Here is a 19,325-nt window from a genome sequence, read left to right on the forward strand (position 1 = left end):
AGACTAATACAGAGTTCAATGCAAAACAACCATCAAGGAATTGAGAACAAAAGATCTAAAAGAAATGAAGACTTAACCAAATCATTATCCCCTTTTCCTTATTTTCAACTCAAACCTTCTTCCCTTCATGGGCCCTTTGTCCTTCACGTCTCTTGAGCATTAGGATCATTTAAACAGTCTGATTGTCCTGGAATGTTTGGTCTCACATAACTTTGCACTGATCTCCACCAGCAGCAGGCGTCGAGATGGCAGGAGACCCATTGCCGTCTCCCAGCAGCCCGTCCAGACTGAGGCCTTGGAAGGCCCCGAAGAAGGACTCGTCCTTCACTGGGGCCGGTTTTCTGGGAGCGGTGGTCTGCTGCATGTGGAAAAGGTGATGATTGTAAGATTTTATATACGGACAATCACATTTCTTAGTCATTTTGTATTGGTTTGTGCCCTTACCCTTGGGAGGCAGTGGTGGCTCCTGAAGTGAGTTCTAACGGTCCGCTCTGCGTTCTTCTTGGCCAGTACTTCTTGCTGACGTTTCCTTTGGCAAACGACACAGAGCAACATTAGGAACGGCACATGGGCAAGCAGCTTATTCATGTGATTCAACAGCCTGATCCTCAATCCAAACATGCCCTTGCCAAGAGTCTCAGCTGGATAACAACTGAAGTCAGTCAGAAATGTTTTAACACCATTCTTTCACAATTATTAGTGCAAAAATGGATAAATCACTTGATGGCAACGTAGTGTTTAAGAGACAAGAATGCTGTTTTTTTTTTTTTTGATGAGGACTTGAGACAGGGTTCATACACATTTTGACCAATGGATTTCCATGAGCGAAACGGTGGTTTAAAGTCATGGGATTTGTGAAATCTCGGTGTATACATGAAAATGTAGTATTTAAACTGAGAATTCCAAAGCATACAGTACATCTTAAATGACACAAATGAGACAATAGTTTGATTAAAAGAATAAACATGTATAGATGTATGTATGCCTGCTTATATTTTGAGTGTCTTTCTTTTAAAAGCATAATTATTTTAAACTCAGTGTAAATGAACATCATGAATATAACAAATTTCCATGACTTTTCTGTAACTGAGGATTTTATTTTTTCCAAGGACTTTTCCAGGCCTGGAAATAACCATTGTAAAATTCCATGACTTTTCCAGGTTTTCCATGACCGTAAGAACCCTGTAAGAACATCCGATTTGTTTTGTTGTTGCCATAAATAAATGTGTTGCCCCACCTCTCTCTCTTCAGGTCATCCTGGTACAGTCTGAGCCAGGAGTCGGGGACTTTCTGGTTGCTGGAGGGAAGGCTCCTCCTCCGACTGACGCTCTTTCTGCGGGTGAAGCTGCTTCTGCGGACAGACTGGCTCCGCTTGGCCGCTCTCTTGGTGGAGCTGCGTTTCCCCGACATACAGCGGGTGAACTGCTTCAGAGGGGCACCGAGCGACATGAGGGAATCCATTTCAAGAGTCGTCTCGTGTGGGTGTTGTTTGTGTGGAGTGGCAGGTGGGGTTTTCACAGGCTCTGTGAAAAGCTCACAGGATTACACACTGATGTTGTGAATCTTCCGAAATCCTGGATCAAAAGTCGGCGTTGTGGCTTTTCTTTACTTTCAAACAAGGAATGAGTTTTTTAAAATGTTATCTGCAACAAAGAATAACAATTATGATCACTTCCAGCAAAATGTTCTCATGTTGCCTTCATTTCTTTTTTTAAATGTCAATGAAATAAAAGCCCCAGAATGTCATCTGCCGACATTTACAGTTGGCATCTTAAATCAACTTAGTCTTCTACAGAACTGTCTTGTTTCTGTGCAAATTAACACAATTCATTGTACATGGCTAGAAGAAACACAGACTCACCGGCAAGTGGTATCTCGTGTAGACACAATCAGCTGATAGTATCCATTCGTTGCATTGCTTCCACCAGTACATGTGGGCTATACACCGCTGTCACCGTTTGGTCTTATGGGGATTTAACCGACAACTCGCTTATCCTCAAACAAGATTAGCTGAAGACATAGAAGTTTATCTCATTAGCAACGGTCCAAACAGCCAGTTTGTTTCAATGTGATCATTGAAATAGCTCGTATAAACTTGTGTTTACAGTTCGAGGTTAGAATTAAAATAGTTCCTAGTTCAGAAGTCACATTCTCAACTTCAGGAAAGTCAAAATTCATAGTACAGTATTGAAGAGGAAAAGTTCAAACACGTGCACCCTTTGGCAGGGAACACTAAAGTGCATAATATAAGGGCACTCCTTTGGCAAACCGTTTAAAAGCCGGTAATCTGACAGCTGTACCCGCATTTCACAATGAAAATAGCCCTCTGTTTAAATCCTGTTTCACTTTTTACCAGGAAGGAGATGGTATGTCATTAAAAGATCAAAAGTCACTGTATGGTTTCTCACATGTAAAAGTATATAGTATGCCATTAAAAGTCAGTATATGACAGAAAAGTAATCGTGAAATTTTCGTTAAAATGTCGGTATAGTATGTAATTAAAGAAATGTCATAGTTGAGTATGTCAAAAAGCATAATGTAGCATACATGTATGTATAGTATAAGTATGCAAAATAAAGTGCAAGTCAATGTGGACGCAAGTACCGACAACTTGAACAGAGAATGCCTCCAGCCAGTATACTGTGTTATTAAAAAGTTATAATATAGTATTCCATAAATGTCATAGTATAGTTTGCCGTAGAAAAGTATAGTGTATATAGTATGTCATAGGTAATAACCACTAACCCTCAAGGGGCCCAGCATTACGGTGCAATTTAAGTACACTTTTGACCAGGTGTCCATTGCCAATATCTGGTCTTGATGCCTACAGCCACAGATCATCTTTAGGGCAGGAGAGCCCAGAATAATCTATTTATTCGTGAACAAAGTGGCAGGAGAGAGAATGGGGACAGGGAGTGAGGTGAGCATACCGACAGATGGGAACGCTTATGTGACGAGGCGTCGATACACCTGTTGCAGCAGATCTCCCACGGTTTCCACTCTTCTCATTCCGACAGCTTAACTTAAGTTTTGGAAGGAAGAGAGAGAGAGAGAGAGAGAGAGAGAGAGAGAGAGAGAGAGAGAGAGAGAGAGAGAGAGAGAGAGAGAGAGAGAGAGAGAGATTGATTAGTTCCCAACCGTAATTAACTCTCAATAAATGAAGTAGAAGAGGAAGCATACAATACCTGTACATGTGACCACCAAGGGGACTTGTCAACAACATAAATAGTTTCACAAATAAAACCAAGTTCTTAAGAACCGTCAGAGGGGGAAAAAACAAATCAACATGAATACCGTAACCTAATTAATTGTATGTTGGTCTGCACGGCTGAGCTAGGTCCTAGAAAGACAATGAAGGGGCCATTACAACTTTTAAGCTCTTTTTTGGCAATACAAATGAAGTAGTGTTCATTTTCTGAAAGCAATATATTTATGTGTATTCATTTTAAAGACCAAATAATGAGTTCACTTTGAATAGCACAATGGAGACACCACCGTCACGCATTCTTGGCACGCCTGACTCTTGAACAGCGTCCAGTCAGTGAGATAAAGAGATGGACTCGGACACAGTGATGAAGGTAAAGACAGAGCGCCTCCCTTTAGCTACCAGAGGCCAAACCCGATACTGAGAGCACCATAAGCCTTTGGTCAGGAGTACTTAACTTTAATTCTACACAATCATACATATATACAGTTTTATACGCTTTAATTTCATACAAAAAAAAAAAAGTCATGTACAGGTGGGGATCGGGGATTATGACCTATTATAAATCAAATAAATATCGGCAACAGGAGTCGTGTGTGGCTCATTGGCTACAACCAGGAGCTGTGTGCTTCACCTAAATAAGAGACCTCAGGTCTGACCAAATCACACGCGGAAAAGGCAGTTTATGTTTTGTGGGTTTAAAAGTATGCCAGAATATCCCCATGACTAAAGCTGAGCAAAACATTAACGTCTCACTCACACATCCCTTCTCACACACACACACACACACAAAGGATTGCATAACGTAAGAAACATAACCATCAATAAGACAGACCACAGAGGCCTGTGTGTGAGTGTGTGTCCGTCACCATTATCATCTCATTGGCAAATAATAACAGACCTATCGACCCCAAGATTAAGGGCAAGCCTCTCCATATAAGGGAGAATCCTTTTCGACATACAAACAGTAACATGAAAAATGATATGCAAAGCAAGTGTTCACTGAACAAAAATGTAAACAAAAAACCAGACGTTTGTCTCTTGTGGGGATACTTGCACATTCCAATGAAATATGACATTCAATTTGATGTTGCCATAATAGAATATCTTGCATGTCTCCATGTTTAGAATAATGTGAGTGAGGACTTGCGCTGCATACAGCTCCATCTCCTTTTTACCCTTTCCTTAGACTTCAGAACAGGAAGACATTTCTTCTCCGAAACTGAGTTTGTGTGACCGGCTTTGTAGTGCTTATTTCCTTATGAATGTGAATTATTTTTCTTCATGCTGATGAAACTAGTAGTTGGACGGACGGAAGGTACTTCGGAAGTCAAAAGGAAGACAGGAGCTGCATAGAGGGCTACTTTGGGTACAAACAATCTTCCATATATTGTCCTCTATTCAGGCTGTGACGGCTATAAAATACGTATTCTTTTCAACTCTCTTCAAGTCTTTCGCGGATCATTTTTGGTCTCTCTGCTGCAAAAGCATGCCTCTTGTGGCTGCAGAGGTGGACGTCAGAGGAGCAGGGCGGAGGAGCGAGAAGTTAAGGTGTCCATGCTTTAATGACAAACGACAGAAAACACCAGAAGTTCTGTTTAATTTAACAGTTCACCTGCTCCATATATAAAAGACTTGATCTCCCTTGTCATTCAGTCTTTGGAGGCTCATGGGTCACCGGCTGATGTCCCGGTTGCCTTCCCAGTTTTTGCTGCTTCCTGCCTCGCTAATCGCCTTGTTCTCAAAGAAAGGGTGTTTGAGTGAGTCGGCCAGCACCAGCCTCTTGGAGGGCTCATACTCCAGCATGCTTTCAATGAGGTCAAACAGCTGGTGGTGGTCCTCCGCCTCCGACAGCAAATACCGCTGACAGTGCAAAGAAGGAAGGGTGACAGGAAACAGTGTTAGAGGAATACTGAGATACTCATGAAAAGAACTGCAGTACAACATTTTTAAAAAGCTTTCGTTCATCCTTTTCCACTCCACATCCATCCCTCTTACCCGCAAGGGTTTGCAGTTTTCTCTAACGTATTTCCCTGCTGAGGAGCTCTCGTCCCAGTCCAGGCGGCCACGATAGAAATACTTCTGCTTTCTGAGAAGGTTCAGAGTAAATAAAGTTGTATTAATGTGTGTGTGACAGGCTCTTTTATTACTTTGCCGAGTTTTTAATGTTCTCTCACCTCGTCTTACGAATCATCCTCGAGGGCACTGGTCCCAGGATTCTCTCCATCATGGCCAAATGCTCTCTGTTGTCATGAGTCTGAAAGAAATATGAAATGAGGACCAGACAGAAACATAAAGATTGATTCAGAAGATAATCCGGGTTTAACTACTGCTGGTTCTGCTGCTACATATATAGCTTCAAAGACAGTCAGAGCTAACAAATATCAAAGTAGAAAAGTCCTGAAGTGGATACAATTCTCATTTGAATGAGGTCTGACTGAGGCCAAAGTCTCAGCTGTATTAGGGGGGAATTGTACCTGAAACAAGGTGAAGCCCAGGTAGTACTCAAACAGGATACAGCCAATGCTCCACACGTCACAGGGATGGCTCCAACCCAGCTCTGAGGGACGACCACATGCATTGAATAAATGAAAACATCGACAACTAGAATAACCACCTTGAGGAGGTACGCGCCGCCAAGTAGTCAAGTTGCAGTTTGCATCCCTGTCTTTTTCACCATTCTCCCAGAACCGTCCCGAAATTAATGTGGACCGCCCCAAATTTAAAATCTGGTTTTCTACATTATCATAAGTTAAAAATTATACATCCATCATCACCATCATCATAATTATCATCGTTGTAAATAGTAACATGATTTTGGTGTTGCTGAGTTTTCACTACCTGTAAACGCAAACATGGGCCGCTGACTGGTTAGATTGCGTTAGCTGTAATGTTACCATTAGAGTCAAATAGGCTAACATTAGCTAACCGGTAACGTTAACATTAATACTAGCAAGCTTGTCACATTGACTTGGGTGCGTTTGTGAAATGTAAATTTCACTCAAAAATGTAGTTGTATCCTTCCCGATCCTTTTTTTTTGGCCCATTTTTTAAAATAAAAGTACCAAAAACTGCTGTATTTAGATGTATTGAACACCATAAGTAATATACAAGAAAAACATATGGATTGGTCCATGAGAAGATTCAAATAGCCCAAATGGGCCCCAATGAGACCTTGCCTGAATTTTCTGAACTAAAACTTTGTTCTGCTTCACTTTATCAAAGTCAACCTTTGCAGAGAGAATGTTCACATATTGTGCTATGATTTGGGTTAGAATTAAACCTTGCAGCTGCATCATTTCAAAGAAATAATCATCCTGAAAGTGCTTTTTTTCTGACTGATATTTACACATCTGATCAAAATCTCACATGTGTACTATAACACGAAAATTATTAAAATAGCCCTAGTGGTTGCAGAGATACACCCTTTTTAGTTTGGGTATGCAATTTTCGAGCAGAGGCCTAAATATATATATATATATATATATATATATATATATATATATATATATATATATATATATATATATATATATATATATATATATATTTTTATTTTTTTTTTTAAGGTTTTAAGCCTGAGCCCAGATTGTCATAAATAGCATATAAATTCCTGAGTTATGGCCAAACATGTTTTTTGAAGGACGGACGGACAACCTGAATACATAATGCCTCTGGCTGTCGCCGGCGTGGAGGCATGAAACTGCGTCAGACATGGAGACAACTCCAGACTGGAGCCAATGCACGCCAACATCATACAAAATTGTTCAAATGACTCAGCCTTTAAGCTACATAAGGCCGAGAAAAGATTAGACCTAGAGGGCATTCATTCATAGACTTAAGTGGTGTTGTGTCAATTGGTACGCCTTACATTAACTAGGCCAAATGTTTTCCTAAAAATTTCAATTACCTACTTTAAGTGCACTCAATTTATTTTCTGCTCATTGTGAGTCTTTACTGTGGCGCTAGTTTCTCTCCTTTCCTCTTCCTCTGTGTCTCACTGAGGGCAGAGCTTTGTGCCCAAAGTGAGAGCAGAGCAGCAGCATTCAAACATTTCGCAATTCCGTTACTTGTTGCCCTCACTTACAATATTAGCTGGTCTTTTTCAATAAAGCTAAAATTCTACTGTGGTCTTCTGTTGGGAGATGCACCGCCTTAAAAACAAGTCAGAGTAGAAGAGCTATGAGTAAGGACAGGTCTGCTTGCCTCTAGGCTAAATTAAGCAGTGTAAAATGCCATAGGCTTAGGCAAGTGATGATGATGAGGATAGTGTGACCTCCCTACCCTATCGTAGGAATCGGGACAACCCACATTTCGCATCACGCCCATCTAATGCCTAGACGCTGGAGCGCAGCCCGTTTCTACAAGAACCTGCAGGTAAATCTTTGGTCGACAGAGCCACGTAGGAACGACAACGGACGTGTGCCGACTAAAACAAACCGATTTCCCTGTTGAATGTCTGGGACTATTTTAATTGGAACTGAGACAGGTTGAAGTAATCATAAAATCAGTCCAAAAAGAAGTGTTTAGAATTATGCCATGGCCCGGAGCCTATGGACATCCTCACCTAGGATGACCTCAGGGGCCCGGTAATGCCGCGTGGACACAATGGTGCTGTGGTGCTCATGGTCAAAAGTAGCACTGCCAAAGTCCACCACACGTACTGCTGTGCTCTTAACCGTCCGCTCTTCTCGCTTCTGCAAGAAAGAACATAGTGTTTCTCAGAACAGTTGAGTTTTGATGGACTTTATGCAAGTATTATGCAAACATTGTCTGTAAGTAATGCCGTTTCATGGAACATTTTAGTCCATCTGCAGCTGTGGGTTACAGGAGACCTCTAAGAAATGTATATAAGCAACATTTTTACAAAAGTTCAACAAAGTTCAGCATTTTTCAGTTTCAGCAACCAACCTGCCATGCCATAAATATGTTTCACTTTTGTCCCTTTGTTATCCATTGTTTCTTACCTTCTCGACATTGAAGGACATTGTGAAGTCTGAGTTGACAAATAGGATGTTCTCAGGCTTTAAGTCTGTGTGCGTCAGTTTATTGTCATGGAGAACTGAAGAGAAGAAACATGAGTAAAGTGATTATTCATGCAGTGTGCTGATCTTATTTTTTTTCAGATCAGAATAGACAGACATAATAATATAGATATGGTGTAATAAATAAAACTACATTTATTTTAGAGACATTAAGACAAAAATCCGTGAATGCAAAAACACATAAGTTCCAGTTGCTGGTTGCTTTTCATTTTTTTAAACATGTTGAGAAATACAGTACATTCCTAACTCCCCAATCATAGAAGTTTCCTTTGTACTAAAAACAAATAAAGGACATTCAAAATAAAAAATGTAAACTTACACTTCACAGCGAGACAGATTTGGTAGGCCATGTGTCGGACCTGACCAATTGAATAGGGCAGGTAGTTGTTTTCCTTTAGAAAGTCGAAGGTGCTGAGCGCTAGCAGCTCAAAGGAGATGCACATGTGACCGTGGTAGTCAAACCAGTCATACATCTGTACACACAGGCTGCAAGATAAACAAGGTACAGGAGGTTTTACAGTGATGTAGTGGATTGTTTAGTTTCAGCTAAGTCAAATATTTTTACAGAGACTAATCTAGCACATATCTTGGTAACTGATGAAAGCTGCTAGAAAACGATGAGGCTTTTACTGAACAGCTGTTATTGAACAGTTGGTGACACCTAATGCGTGTACTGGTAAATTCTAGGTTCATCGCCAAGTTCTAATAATAAAAATGGTGTCTGTTCAGGCAGGGTTGAAAGTTCATTTAATTGCTGTGCCACAATAATCAGAACTCACAATTTGTTATCAGGGTCCTTTTCATTGATCTTCTCGAGTACATTTATCTCCAGGCGAGCTGCTTCCTTGTACTTCTCCACATTTTTGATAATTTTCAGAGCAACAGAGGCTCCTCCCCTGTGGAACACATGATAGTATGAAGCAAAAAACAGGGGGGGGGAAACTAAACTAAACTTGCAGTACATTTGTATGTATAGCTCACTTTGAGTCCTAGAAAAGGGCCTTACTGAATTCCAGACATAAAAGTTACATGATTCAACTTCACAGTAAACACATGAAACTTAATAGCATGACCCGTGACAGCAAAGTCTCTGATATCCATTACAGTTAATGATGGTAATAGGAGAAATCTCAAAGCATCTTGATAATGCAGCTTCAGTTGGTGACTAGTCATGAACAAAGAATCTGCAAAGGTCACTTTTTAAAGCCCTGACCATGAAAATGCTTGCTTGCTGTACTTTTCTATAACTATTACAAGACATCTTCCATAATGACTCTGTCACATGAGGCTAAGAAACAACAGACCTAATTTGCCTGCAGTAAACTGCACCATGTTATCAACAAAGGCAGCAGGGAGAAGCACAGAACCTCCAATGCTGAACAAAATCTGATGTAGCTATTTTCACATTTAAAACCACCACTGTAAAGGTGGAAAATAATGGTTAAATATTATTTTCCTGATCTCATTAGGCTAAATTCTTACTCGCATGACACAACCCAAATAAACATGTTTCTAAAAATCAAGCACAGTGAGCAAATGACAGGTTTTCAGTGTCAACATACATGATACATACCTGCGATGGTCTATGCACTGCATCACCCTTCCAAAGGTGCCTTCCCCCAAAGTGCTGACAATCTCATCTGCAACACAACACAGAGAGAAAGGGAAGAGAAGGAGGGTGGGGAAAGAAAGAACAAACGCATTAGACATGTGGACTTAAGCAGGAATACATAATGCAAAAATGCAGACGGGCGTATCAATTCTAGCACCCGTCCCTTTTTCAAATGGCTGCCTGTCCAATCTGACAGGCGTGAGACAATTTGAGGTAATCTAGGATAAGTATGTGCATCGCATGATCCATGTGAAGAAAATAAGGGAGCATATGTAAATATGACCAATTTGCAGTCATCGAAAATAAGATGTGGCTGTTTTTGCCCACAAAGGACACAGGGGTGTTGTGCAAAACACACAAAAAAAAGGATTAGTATTTCTACTCAACATTGCATGATACTGAAAATGACAAACGTGTTACATCCACTGTCTAAATGTGCGCTGGTTGTACGAGGAAGATATTAAAAGTGATGTGCATGTTAGATGTCTACAAAAAAGAAAAAAAGAAGAAGAAGAAAATCCCTGAAACCCTCATCGTGGAAAATAGCTATCTTACGTTACAGATATAGAACTGTAACCGAGTTTTAAACTGCAACGCAACAGAGACGAAGTCTGGAAATGGGATTATATGTTTTGGAGAGTCAAGTAACCTGTGAAACACAGAAAATGCTCCACATCTTAAAATCCTAGAACAAAAAGGAGAAGGTATCTAGTCCCTCTCAAAATCTTCGACATTCTTGCAATCCACCCTGCTATTTCAGCTAGAGCGAAGAGCATTCTAGCAAGGCACCATCATCATCATCATCATCATCAGGCACTCGATTGTCATGTAAATGCTCTATGCTTTAATACTCATATGGAGAATGGTTACGATAGAGTAGTGGCAGTGAGTACATCTCTCTTGCAGGACGTCCCCACTCCGACAGATCAGGTGCCCTTCCTCGTCGTCCCTCACACTCAGTGCCCGCGTCCGGCTGTCGCTCCGCTGTTTTCACACCCAAACCGCCATCAGCAGGTCATGACACGACCGGAGGGTACAGGGGATTTTCAGGGGCAGCCGCAGCAAAGGCGAGGAGGGAAGAGGAGGGTGGTGTTGGTGGTAGTTGTGGTTGTAGGTGGGTTTGGTGGTCATGGGGCGATTCACGCATGACACCACGTGAAGGAAATATATAACGATAGGGATATAGTGCAAGGGAACAAGTCAAAGATTACATGTTGTCCTCTGCTCCCTCTATCTTAAACCACAGCTGCTTACAAACAAGGAAGCAACTGGCATATCCATTCATCAACGCAAAAACCAATAAAAACAGTAATATAACTAATTCAAACTTATGAGGTTGACTTTCAGAACAAGATGGAAAATAAAATGAGAGAACCATATGTATTCAAGCAAGTACTATTTAAAGATAACCCCCAGCATATTGACTACATCAAATTCAACCCCTTGCTCACTTAAATTGATATTACTTAAAAACACGTGTGGGAAAAATATAACCCACGTAAAAAAATGCAACAAATCTCAGACATTTCAAATGCCAATAAATTCTAAGAAAAGTCTGCATTTTATTTCAACCTAAATGTTGCAGTGTTTGGTAGAACATTTTCACTTTTTTAAGCCTATCTGCACTAAAGTTCACAGGTGGCCAACTAACTGTTACCACAGGCCTTTTACAGTATTTTATGAAAGGTAGGGCCACTGACACGAATGAAGTGTGATCAGGTGTAACTAGGCTTTCAAAGAAAAAGTTAGGAAAAATGTGATGAGCATGTATCTGAGGAGCATCAATAATTAGTGCTTGATCATTAATGAACTACTGAAAAAATATCTATAAAAAATGAAAATGCTCTGCCAAAAAGAAATGCCAATCTCAGCAAAACCCACCTAAAAAACAAAATAAAAACCCTCTGAAAGGATGAAAACAAAATCATAAAGATTTTACTACTTACCAATTCCAGGGGCTGTGGGGAGGAAATGGTTAGAGAAAGACAGAGACAGAAAGAGCTGATTGGAAGAGACAGATGGAAGGAGAGAGGATGAGGAGAGTTAAAACACAATCTCAGGACTGGCTGTACTCACCGAGGAGGATGGGCTATAGGACCTGGTTCTACGCCGCCTTCGTTTGTGCTTACGCCTGCTGCCTTTCCGCCGGTACGACTCTTCCCGTTCACGGCCACGTCGGTAGTCGTACATGTTTGGGGAGAAGTCGCGTGGATAGTAACTTTCAGCGGCTCCATGTGGCTCCCTTTCTCTGTCGCGGTCTTGATCTCGGTTCTGATCCAAGCGCCTGTATCCCTCGCAGTATCTTCGGTCAAATGGCCGCTGCTCCGTTGAGCGATTGTCATAGCTACGACTGAAAGATTGGACAAAGGCCTATATTGTAAGACTGATAATCAACCACCACCCCCCCAAAAGAAATCTGCAGTTGGTACTTGCGAAATAAAATTCTTGTCATGGTATGTAAAATTATAGTTAAACCAAATATGTCTCACTAGCCACAGAAACAAACCTCCTTGAGCGCACAAAGCTTCCTTCCTGTCTGTGTCCCCGTCCTCTTCTGTCCCGGTCTCGGTCTCTGTCACTGCTGGAGGAGAAAGAAGGTGATCTTCTGTGCCGGTGTCTTCGCCCTCTGTCTCTGTAACGGTCTTGGTAGCTGCTTCGACTGTCTCTGTCCGAAGACGAGTACCGTCTAGTGTGAGGCATCTGCTGGATTATTAGGAAAATAAAACATTGAGAATTAAAAAACATCCCTTTAAACTTCCTAAAATGTTTGTTGAATTAAAAACTACGGGAAACAATTGAAGATCCCTTTTAGCATTTACTCCTGTTTACATTTTGCTTCCTGACAAATATTCACATCAGTGGGACAGCTGTCAACTGTCAGAAACTAGCATTACGTGATTTGTGGTGGGCAATAGTAGGAAACAAGAAAATGTTTAATTCAAAATTAACTGCATAACGAGGCTGAAACGCGCCGTTTTAGGACACGCATTAATTCGTACGAGAAGCGTTACCGATATTGTTCATGACAGCTAAACTCAGATCCAATGGGTTGATTGACGACACTAGCTTGGTGAACACATTTGGTTTAAACCCTGTTTGTGTAGGAAACCTAACGTTACATTTGAATACCACAGAAACACAACACCAACTTGTACGAGAATACAGATGAAGCACGCAGCAGACAAATCTGTGCACGAATAGCTGCGGCAAGAGGCCTCGAAGTGATCAGAGAAGGGAGATGCATTTTAACAACCCTGTTGCATGAACACATTAAACGTTAACGGCTAAAACAACCCACCGCAGGTTAGCGTAAAAACAGCGTTGCGTCAAACAAGTGTCCGCATCGCTCGACTACTTTTACCGTCATGCCACCACCAGCTGAGCTAAACTAAACTGGACCCATAAATAAACACCATCGTTTGTGGCTCATAATATGGGTCTACGAACTAACCGCTAACTAGCATAGTTGCTGCTAACGTGTAAAGCTCGTTTCCTACCCTGTAGGGCGAAGACGTTGAAGACACTCGCGCAGTTAACGTCCGTGAACACGGAGACGCGAAGTCCGGTCACTAAACATGTCCCATTTTACAACACTAACACTAACAAACTCCAACTAACTGACACACGACCTACTCGCTGGCGGTTAGCCCACTCTGCTAACGTGAGCTAACGTAAATACTTTGACCGCCATCTTAGCTTAGCTGCGTTCATCCGCTAGCAAAACAGAGATACTTTCGCTCGCCGTCGTACTACCCGTTCGGTCGGGATGCGGCTCACGTAACGGCTCAAAACGGCTCGGAGATTGTGTTTACCGTTTTAGCAGCGAGGCCTGTGCGTTTGTCCCACAAGAAATCCGTGATTGCGTTCCAGTTTTCTCTTTTTATCTTCTCGCCAGCTCGGTGTTCAGAGCTCTAGCACTAGCAGGCAGCCAGTTGTTTGCTGTTCGCTCGTTCTGGTTCAGACTGGTGGGAACGCCTCCGTGAGAGCGACATGTCATTCACGACCGCATGACCCGTTAGCGCAACGCTCCGACCCTGCAGAAGCCAACGTTCATTCAAATGTTTTGACAATCAAAATGGAAAGTTTGCAGTAAGTTTTGAGTGATGTAAAACACGACTGGTATACTGAGCCAGACTGAGGGACTTGCTTCCCTACAATGTGTTCTTCAAACAGAGTTTTGACTCATCCAAAACATTTGCATAACAATATAATTTTGACGAAATCTATACGGTTAACTTGGGCACATTACATTATATTTGACTTGCCATGATCAATTTAATTTTCATCATGTCCAGCATTTCATCCAATTATTTCTTCCATAGTTTGGATTTTTGTATCTGGAGGAGATGTTGTTTTTCTTAGTCAATAAATAAAACAAGCTTGAAAAAGAGACAATTAAATTTTATTTAAGAACACAAACAATACAAATTTAAAAAAAACAATGCATTATTCTTGCATTGCTCAGGAAGGGCATTGGCCGTGGCAGGTGGCAACCAGTCAGGTGAGTAATATTAAGAACCCTTCTGGAATTGCAAAATCAGCCATATTGACTGATACAGTGTAAATAATAAAGCTGAATTGAAAATGCCCTCAACCGGGCTTGGTCAGAGGAGTGTGGATGCTCTTTGGGGCATCAAAGGCCTAAAAAAACATTTCAGTTTATTCTTGGTGAGCAACTTTCACTGAATGCATGGGACACCATCTTGGAACACAGCATCCATTTCTCATCCCATCAGTGTGCCGACTTGGATGACTCTAAAATATACAAGACAGAGAAATACAGAAGCGAAAAATAAGATCGTAGTTGTAACATAAATAATGATTTTACTAGTGTTAGAATTTAATTTACCATTAACTTGGAGATGTATTATTCTGCTCCTTATTCTTGTTCAACTCCAAAGGCTCCTTCGTATTAGTCATCTGGACCAAGCATGTGGACCCTCGGTAGATCCATTCCCTATGTTGATCGTTCTGAGATTGATGACAAACACTATTATGAGTCACGCAGTCTTAATACATATAACATATAAAAATAACACCAAGACTCCAGTTGGAAAGAGTTTAAAGAATGATTTTCTTGTATACTGACCGTAACAACAACTTCTACAAGGCTGCAGTCGAGGAGCCGCACCACACAACTCTCTACGACTCCTTTAAGTTCCGCATTAATTATCTGTCCAACCTTGAACTGGATCTGGGGTGGGTAAGGCCAGGCCTTCATATACCCCTTCATGAAATTCTTGTGGAAGCCATCTGGAATATCATCCAAAGGGTCATTCACTGTCAGAGGGAAAAGTAAAAAAAAAAAAAAAGGCTGTCAATCCACTGGTGTTATAATAGTATGTACTTACTGTTTGACAGGTACAAGAATTTCTATCATAGTACAAGCCGTCTCATTGTCACACTGTCATGGTTTACTGGAACACTCGAATAGAAAACAGACAAACTCATTTTCTAGACCAGAGTAGAGCAGATCAAACACCTTTCAAACTGGACCAAATGTATCGAACTTTCAGATCAGACAACCTTGTGTCTGTATTAAACCTCCCAAACAATCTGTGATTGAAAACGCCCACACTTACATGGTCGGCACACTATGCGGAGGGAAGGTAAGGCAACATAGACCGGCTTGTGATTGTCAATAAAGACCAGGAACCTGGAAAAAGAAAACAGTTGTATTCATTTTTTTTCTTTTTACACCAAACCATTCCTGTGACTGCATCTTATCTAAGGGACACTGACTTTATCCACATGTTAAAATGACTTTGTCCTCAAAGGTTGTCCATCATACACACAAACCTCATGCGGTTTCTTCTGTTGGGGAGCTCTCCCAGGACACCAGGGCAGAACTGGCACCGGTCTACTGAAAGCTTGACCACCACACGAGCGCCGACAAACAGCTGATCCACCGTTGGCATGGAGTCAAAGGCGATGTGGTGACCAGAGACGAGGCTCTTCCCCTTCTCCTCAAACTTGATCTTGTATTTCACCTTACCATCTTCTGCAAAAAAACAAAAACACTTCTAATAAGCAAAGTTCTCTTTAAACAACGTCATATCTCTGCACCCGTAATTTGTGGTAGGTACATTTTATGAGCTCCTCATCTTTGTTGTTGTACAACAAAGCCCTCTGCAAAAGATGAGTGATGTTCCAACTTGCCGACACTTGAGAACTTTGAGAAAGTTTGTAATTTAGTTACATCGTGGGCCTACAACCAAATCCTAATAGCAGCGTTCAGTAAAAGTTTTACATCTACGCTAAGAGTTTCCACTCATTTTATACAAGGTTGGTCTACAGCTTGTTTTTGGTGAACAAACGGCTCAGTGTGAATGGGCGGCCAAAATCAAAAAGGGAAACTAGAATTACAGCCTTGGAGTTGTATGCCTCCCCCAACCAGTCACGTTGCAGTTTACATTCATGTCTGATGATCACGTCATCATTTTTATCCTAGATGTGTGTGAAATTGACATGATTAGCGTATGACCTCACAAAACACGTTTTTGTGAGGTCACAGAGACCTGTTACCACCAAATGATAATCAATTCATCCCAAAGTCCAAGTGCACGTTTGGGCCAAATTTGAAGGAACGTGCCCAGGTGTTCCAGAGATATTATGTTCACAATAACGGACTGAAGGGACGGAAAACCAGAGAACACAATGCCGCCGCCGCCGCGGTTTAACACATGTATTTGTACTAGTGTGGACATGACCTCAACCACAGGTTACACACGTGTGTCGTATGACAGGCAGTGTATAATTTGTCGGTTGGTGGCAGTCTGTGCATGAACTGTAGGTAAGCACCATGTAATTTATCATTTTCTAAACAGCAGATACTGTATGTGTCCAAGACATATTTATTTTGGAATCTTATCTTAGTTGTATATAATTAGATGGGCACATAAACTAGAGCACTGCTCAAGTACTCAATGGAGTTTTTACACAATTGATATGGTTGTAATGTGATCAATTTCCTTTTACCAGATATTCTTGAAGCTTGTTCTCTGTTTGAGTTATGGTATGAACTATATTTAATGGATCCCACAGATTTGTTGCGTATACACTGGTGACTATTTTGACAATCCTATGTTTTACTAGCTGAGGCACAACTGCATAACACATCCCTTTAAAAGACAAGCTGTTGTATTCTGTATTGTGCAGAACAGATTTATTTTTTTTTCTTACCCTTTGTTACTTTTTCCAGGATTTTCCCCGGCACCCAGCTCATGGTCTTCTTTCTGGCCAGAATATTCATGTTTGTCTTAAACTCTACTTGTGGCAATCTAGGACGGTTCTCGGTAGCTTTGTCAGAGGTTTGGAGAAAAGTAGTTATGCTCGCGGGGCATACTCCTGTCATTGAAAAAGGAACACAATATGTTAATATCAACATTGATTAACATAAGTTAAACACATTCTACGCATAAAGTACCAGTATGTTTATTTTGAAATGTAAGAATAAAAATTGCATTTCATAAGTGAGGTCTAAATATCCTCCAAACCAGGCGTCTGTAAAACAAACAGACATGGTAGGCATTAGTAATTCAGTTAATTGCAATTGGCCCAATAAGATGGAACAGTCTCCCAATTGAGATTACAAAACACATTATAGCAAACTGCCATGTCATTGTTAAAGTTATCCTATTGTTTGTTAGATAGGAAGTTAAGGAACTCCGCCTCTGCTTGTCATCACCCAAAAGACACTGAAATGTCTTTTCATTTGTCAAATTGATGTTGACTAAATATTTCTTTCTCACGTTTTTTTCTTCCATAAAAGGTGTGAAATGAAAGCAATTAAGTGTAATTCTTCGGACAAGAAAAAAAGGAATTCATGCAATAAAAGTATTGTTTTTTTTAGTGGTTTTCATGGCCATTACTTTTCGTGGTTGCTGGTGGTGTTGATGTTTCCGTTAAGTTGCTCTTAGCATTGCTATCAACATTGCTGTTTGTACCGGCTTGGGGTGTTGATGTTGAGGTTACGTTGCTTTCGGTTCCAGTATTTGTGCTAGCTGGGGGTGTGGCGCGAATTTGAGCAAGCGTTTCAGTCTTTTGATCCATTTTTCTCCTCTTCTTTGGCATAGTCGTATTATTTGAGACAGAAAATTCAGAGCCACTCGAGTCTTCTTCTTCTGGTTCCCACTGCATATCAGAATCCGAACTGATTGAGGATTCCTTATCATCGTCGTGACCCTCAGACATCCAAGGACAAAAAGATCGGATCTTGTTTGCAGAAAGCCTGGTCAAGACCACAACTGGTTCTCTCTTTCGACTGATGGAGTTATTTTTGCCCATAACTCCATTGAGATTCTCACTGGCATGTCGCTTTGGTAACAGAGAAGTTTTGCCTTTCGTAGTTGGAGAGCTGGGAACCGTATTTCCTACAAGAAAAAAAAAAAGAAGATCAGGTCAAAGATGCAAACTAAGATAAACCAGTGTGCATGGTTAAAACAACAGCGCAATGAGCAAGAGACACAGACGTACAGAGTACTTTTTTCCGTTAACCAAACCAAACGATTGGCATCTTACCACAGTCTTTTATTTTATCGCCATCAGAATCAGCGCCTCTGTATTCCCACCCCATCAAAGAGTATTGTTTCTTCACAACCGATTCACATGTTGACACAGCCCTGAAAGACAACAACAACACGAATCAAGCGAAGAACAGTTAGAAACACTGTGCTTCAAATATACAGAAGGGACCAGTACACTTTTCCATAAAAATAAAAAATAAAAATAAAGTTGACATTCTAATACAAATATAGATTCAACACTTACTGGCAGAGCCTCAGGAGATGGCCAGCCTGTTTCTTCCTCCTCTCCAGCACAGACTGCAGCAGGTTGCATTTCACCAGCACATCGGAGGACATCAGCTTGTTCGTCTTTACCTTCTCTTCGATCCACACTTGGAGCTCCTTTGTGCTCATCTCAATCTCATCCCCCTCCATAATCACTGCAACACACAACGTTTGAAACCATGTGCCAAGGGTACGGTGTACAGCAGGTGAGTTCGCTGAGGGGGTGGCAGTTCCTAAATTCTTATTACAAAAGGACACGTTGTCGCTCTTGATGCACATCGCCAACTAAACACTCAAACTTGAATAAAAAAATAACTATATCTGCTATGACAGTTAGGGCTCAAAGTGCACCTGCAGAGCCCCAGGGGGATGGACGTCACCCACTCTTGGACAAGGTCACACGCCATTACACCTTTTGGCCTTTTGGCATCCACATGAGCAGCTTATGTTTCTGGACAAAGTTTAACGCATCGTCAATTTATAAAAGCATGTATTTGTCATACTGCGTCGTAGGGGTCTGTGAGGTGGTTATATGGCAGTAGCATTGACAAGAAGAAAAAAACATTGATAAATATGTTCAGATATTTTCTAAGCTCAAAGTAACCAGTTGTTTTACATCAGCCCAACCCAAAATGTCACCTAGATGCTGATGTAGTATATGAATGCAAACAAAA

General features: G+C 41.1%; 2 protein-coding genes across 5 annotated transcripts; both read right to left on the reverse strand.

The window, feature by feature from the left end:
* Nucleotides 1-6: 6 nt before the first annotated feature.
* On the reverse strand, nucleotides 7-13,813 carry clk2a (CDC-like kinase 2a). 4 transcript variants are annotated; one of them, XM_079232264.1, is made up of 18 exons: nucleotides 13,675-13,813; nucleotides 12,369-12,565; nucleotides 11,939-12,212; nucleotides 10,756-10,846; nucleotides 9,824-9,890; nucleotides 9,030-9,146; nucleotides 8,570-8,736; nucleotides 8,173-8,267; nucleotides 7,773-7,902; nucleotides 5,683-5,765; nucleotides 5,383-5,462; nucleotides 5,204-5,294; nucleotides 4,821-5,068; nucleotides 2,931-3,022; nucleotides 1,862-2,010; nucleotides 1,238-1,523; nucleotides 445-529; nucleotides 7-358 (listed from the first exon to the last, which is right to left on the reverse strand). In XM_079232264.1, the coding sequence occupies exons 2-13, from the start codon at nucleotides 12,560-12,562 to the stop codon at nucleotides 4,880-4,882; spliced, it is 1,578 nt and encodes a 525-aa protein (XP_079088390.1). In that variant the 5' UTR covers nucleotides 12,563-12,565; nucleotides 13,675-13,813; the 3' UTR covers nucleotides 7-358; nucleotides 445-529; nucleotides 1,238-1,523; nucleotides 1,862-2,010; nucleotides 2,931-3,022; nucleotides 4,821-4,879. The 4 variants fall into 4 exon arrangements, with proteins under 4 accessions (XP_079088390.1, XP_079088388.1, XP_079088389.1 ...); XM_079232262.1 differs by having other exon boundaries at nucleotides 1,238-1,643; XM_079232263.1 differs by having other exon boundaries at nucleotides 1,238-1,643; nucleotides 12,369-12,562; nucleotides 13,675-13,739.
* A 519-nt stretch (nucleotides 13,814-14,332) lies between these two features.
* LOC306748322 (uncharacterized protein) lies at nucleotides 14,333-18,930 on the reverse strand (the record flags this gene model as incomplete). Its single annotated transcript, XM_079231477.1, has 10 exons — nucleotides 14,333-14,617; nucleotides 14,712-14,833; nucleotides 14,952-15,142; nucleotides 15,445-15,518; nucleotides 15,662-15,863; nucleotides 17,045-17,209; nucleotides 17,734-18,234; nucleotides 18,383-18,483; nucleotides 18,632-18,806; nucleotides 18,900-18,930. The coding sequence occupies 9 exons, from the start codon at nucleotides 18,928-18,930 to the stop codon at nucleotides 14,714-14,716; spliced, it is 1,560 nt and encodes a 519-aa protein (XP_079087603.1). The 3' UTR covers nucleotides 14,333-14,617; nucleotides 14,712-14,713.
* Nucleotides 18,931-19,325: the final 395 nt, after the last annotated feature.

This window comes from Taurulus bubalis, assembly GCF_910589615.1.
Source record: "Taurulus bubalis genome assembly, chromosome: 16".
NCBI lineage: Eukaryota > Metazoa > Chordata > Actinopteri > Perciformes > Cottidae > Taurulus > Taurulus bubalis.

Excerpts from the sequence above, each read along its gene's own strand:
- clk2a (XM_079232264.1), bottom strand. The coding sequence starts at position 12,562 with ATGCCTCACACTAGACGGTACTCGTCTTCGGACAGAGACAGTCGAAGC. Across the intron at positions 12,213-12,368 it reads AGCTTTGTGCGCTCAAGGAG|TCGTAGCTATGACAATCGCT; the intron begins GTTTGTTTCTGT and ends CCAATCTTTCAG. Across the intron at positions 9,147-9,823 it reads CAGTGCATAGACCATCGCAG|GGGAGGAGCCTCTGTTGCTC; the intron begins GTATGTATCATG and ends TGTGTTCCACAG.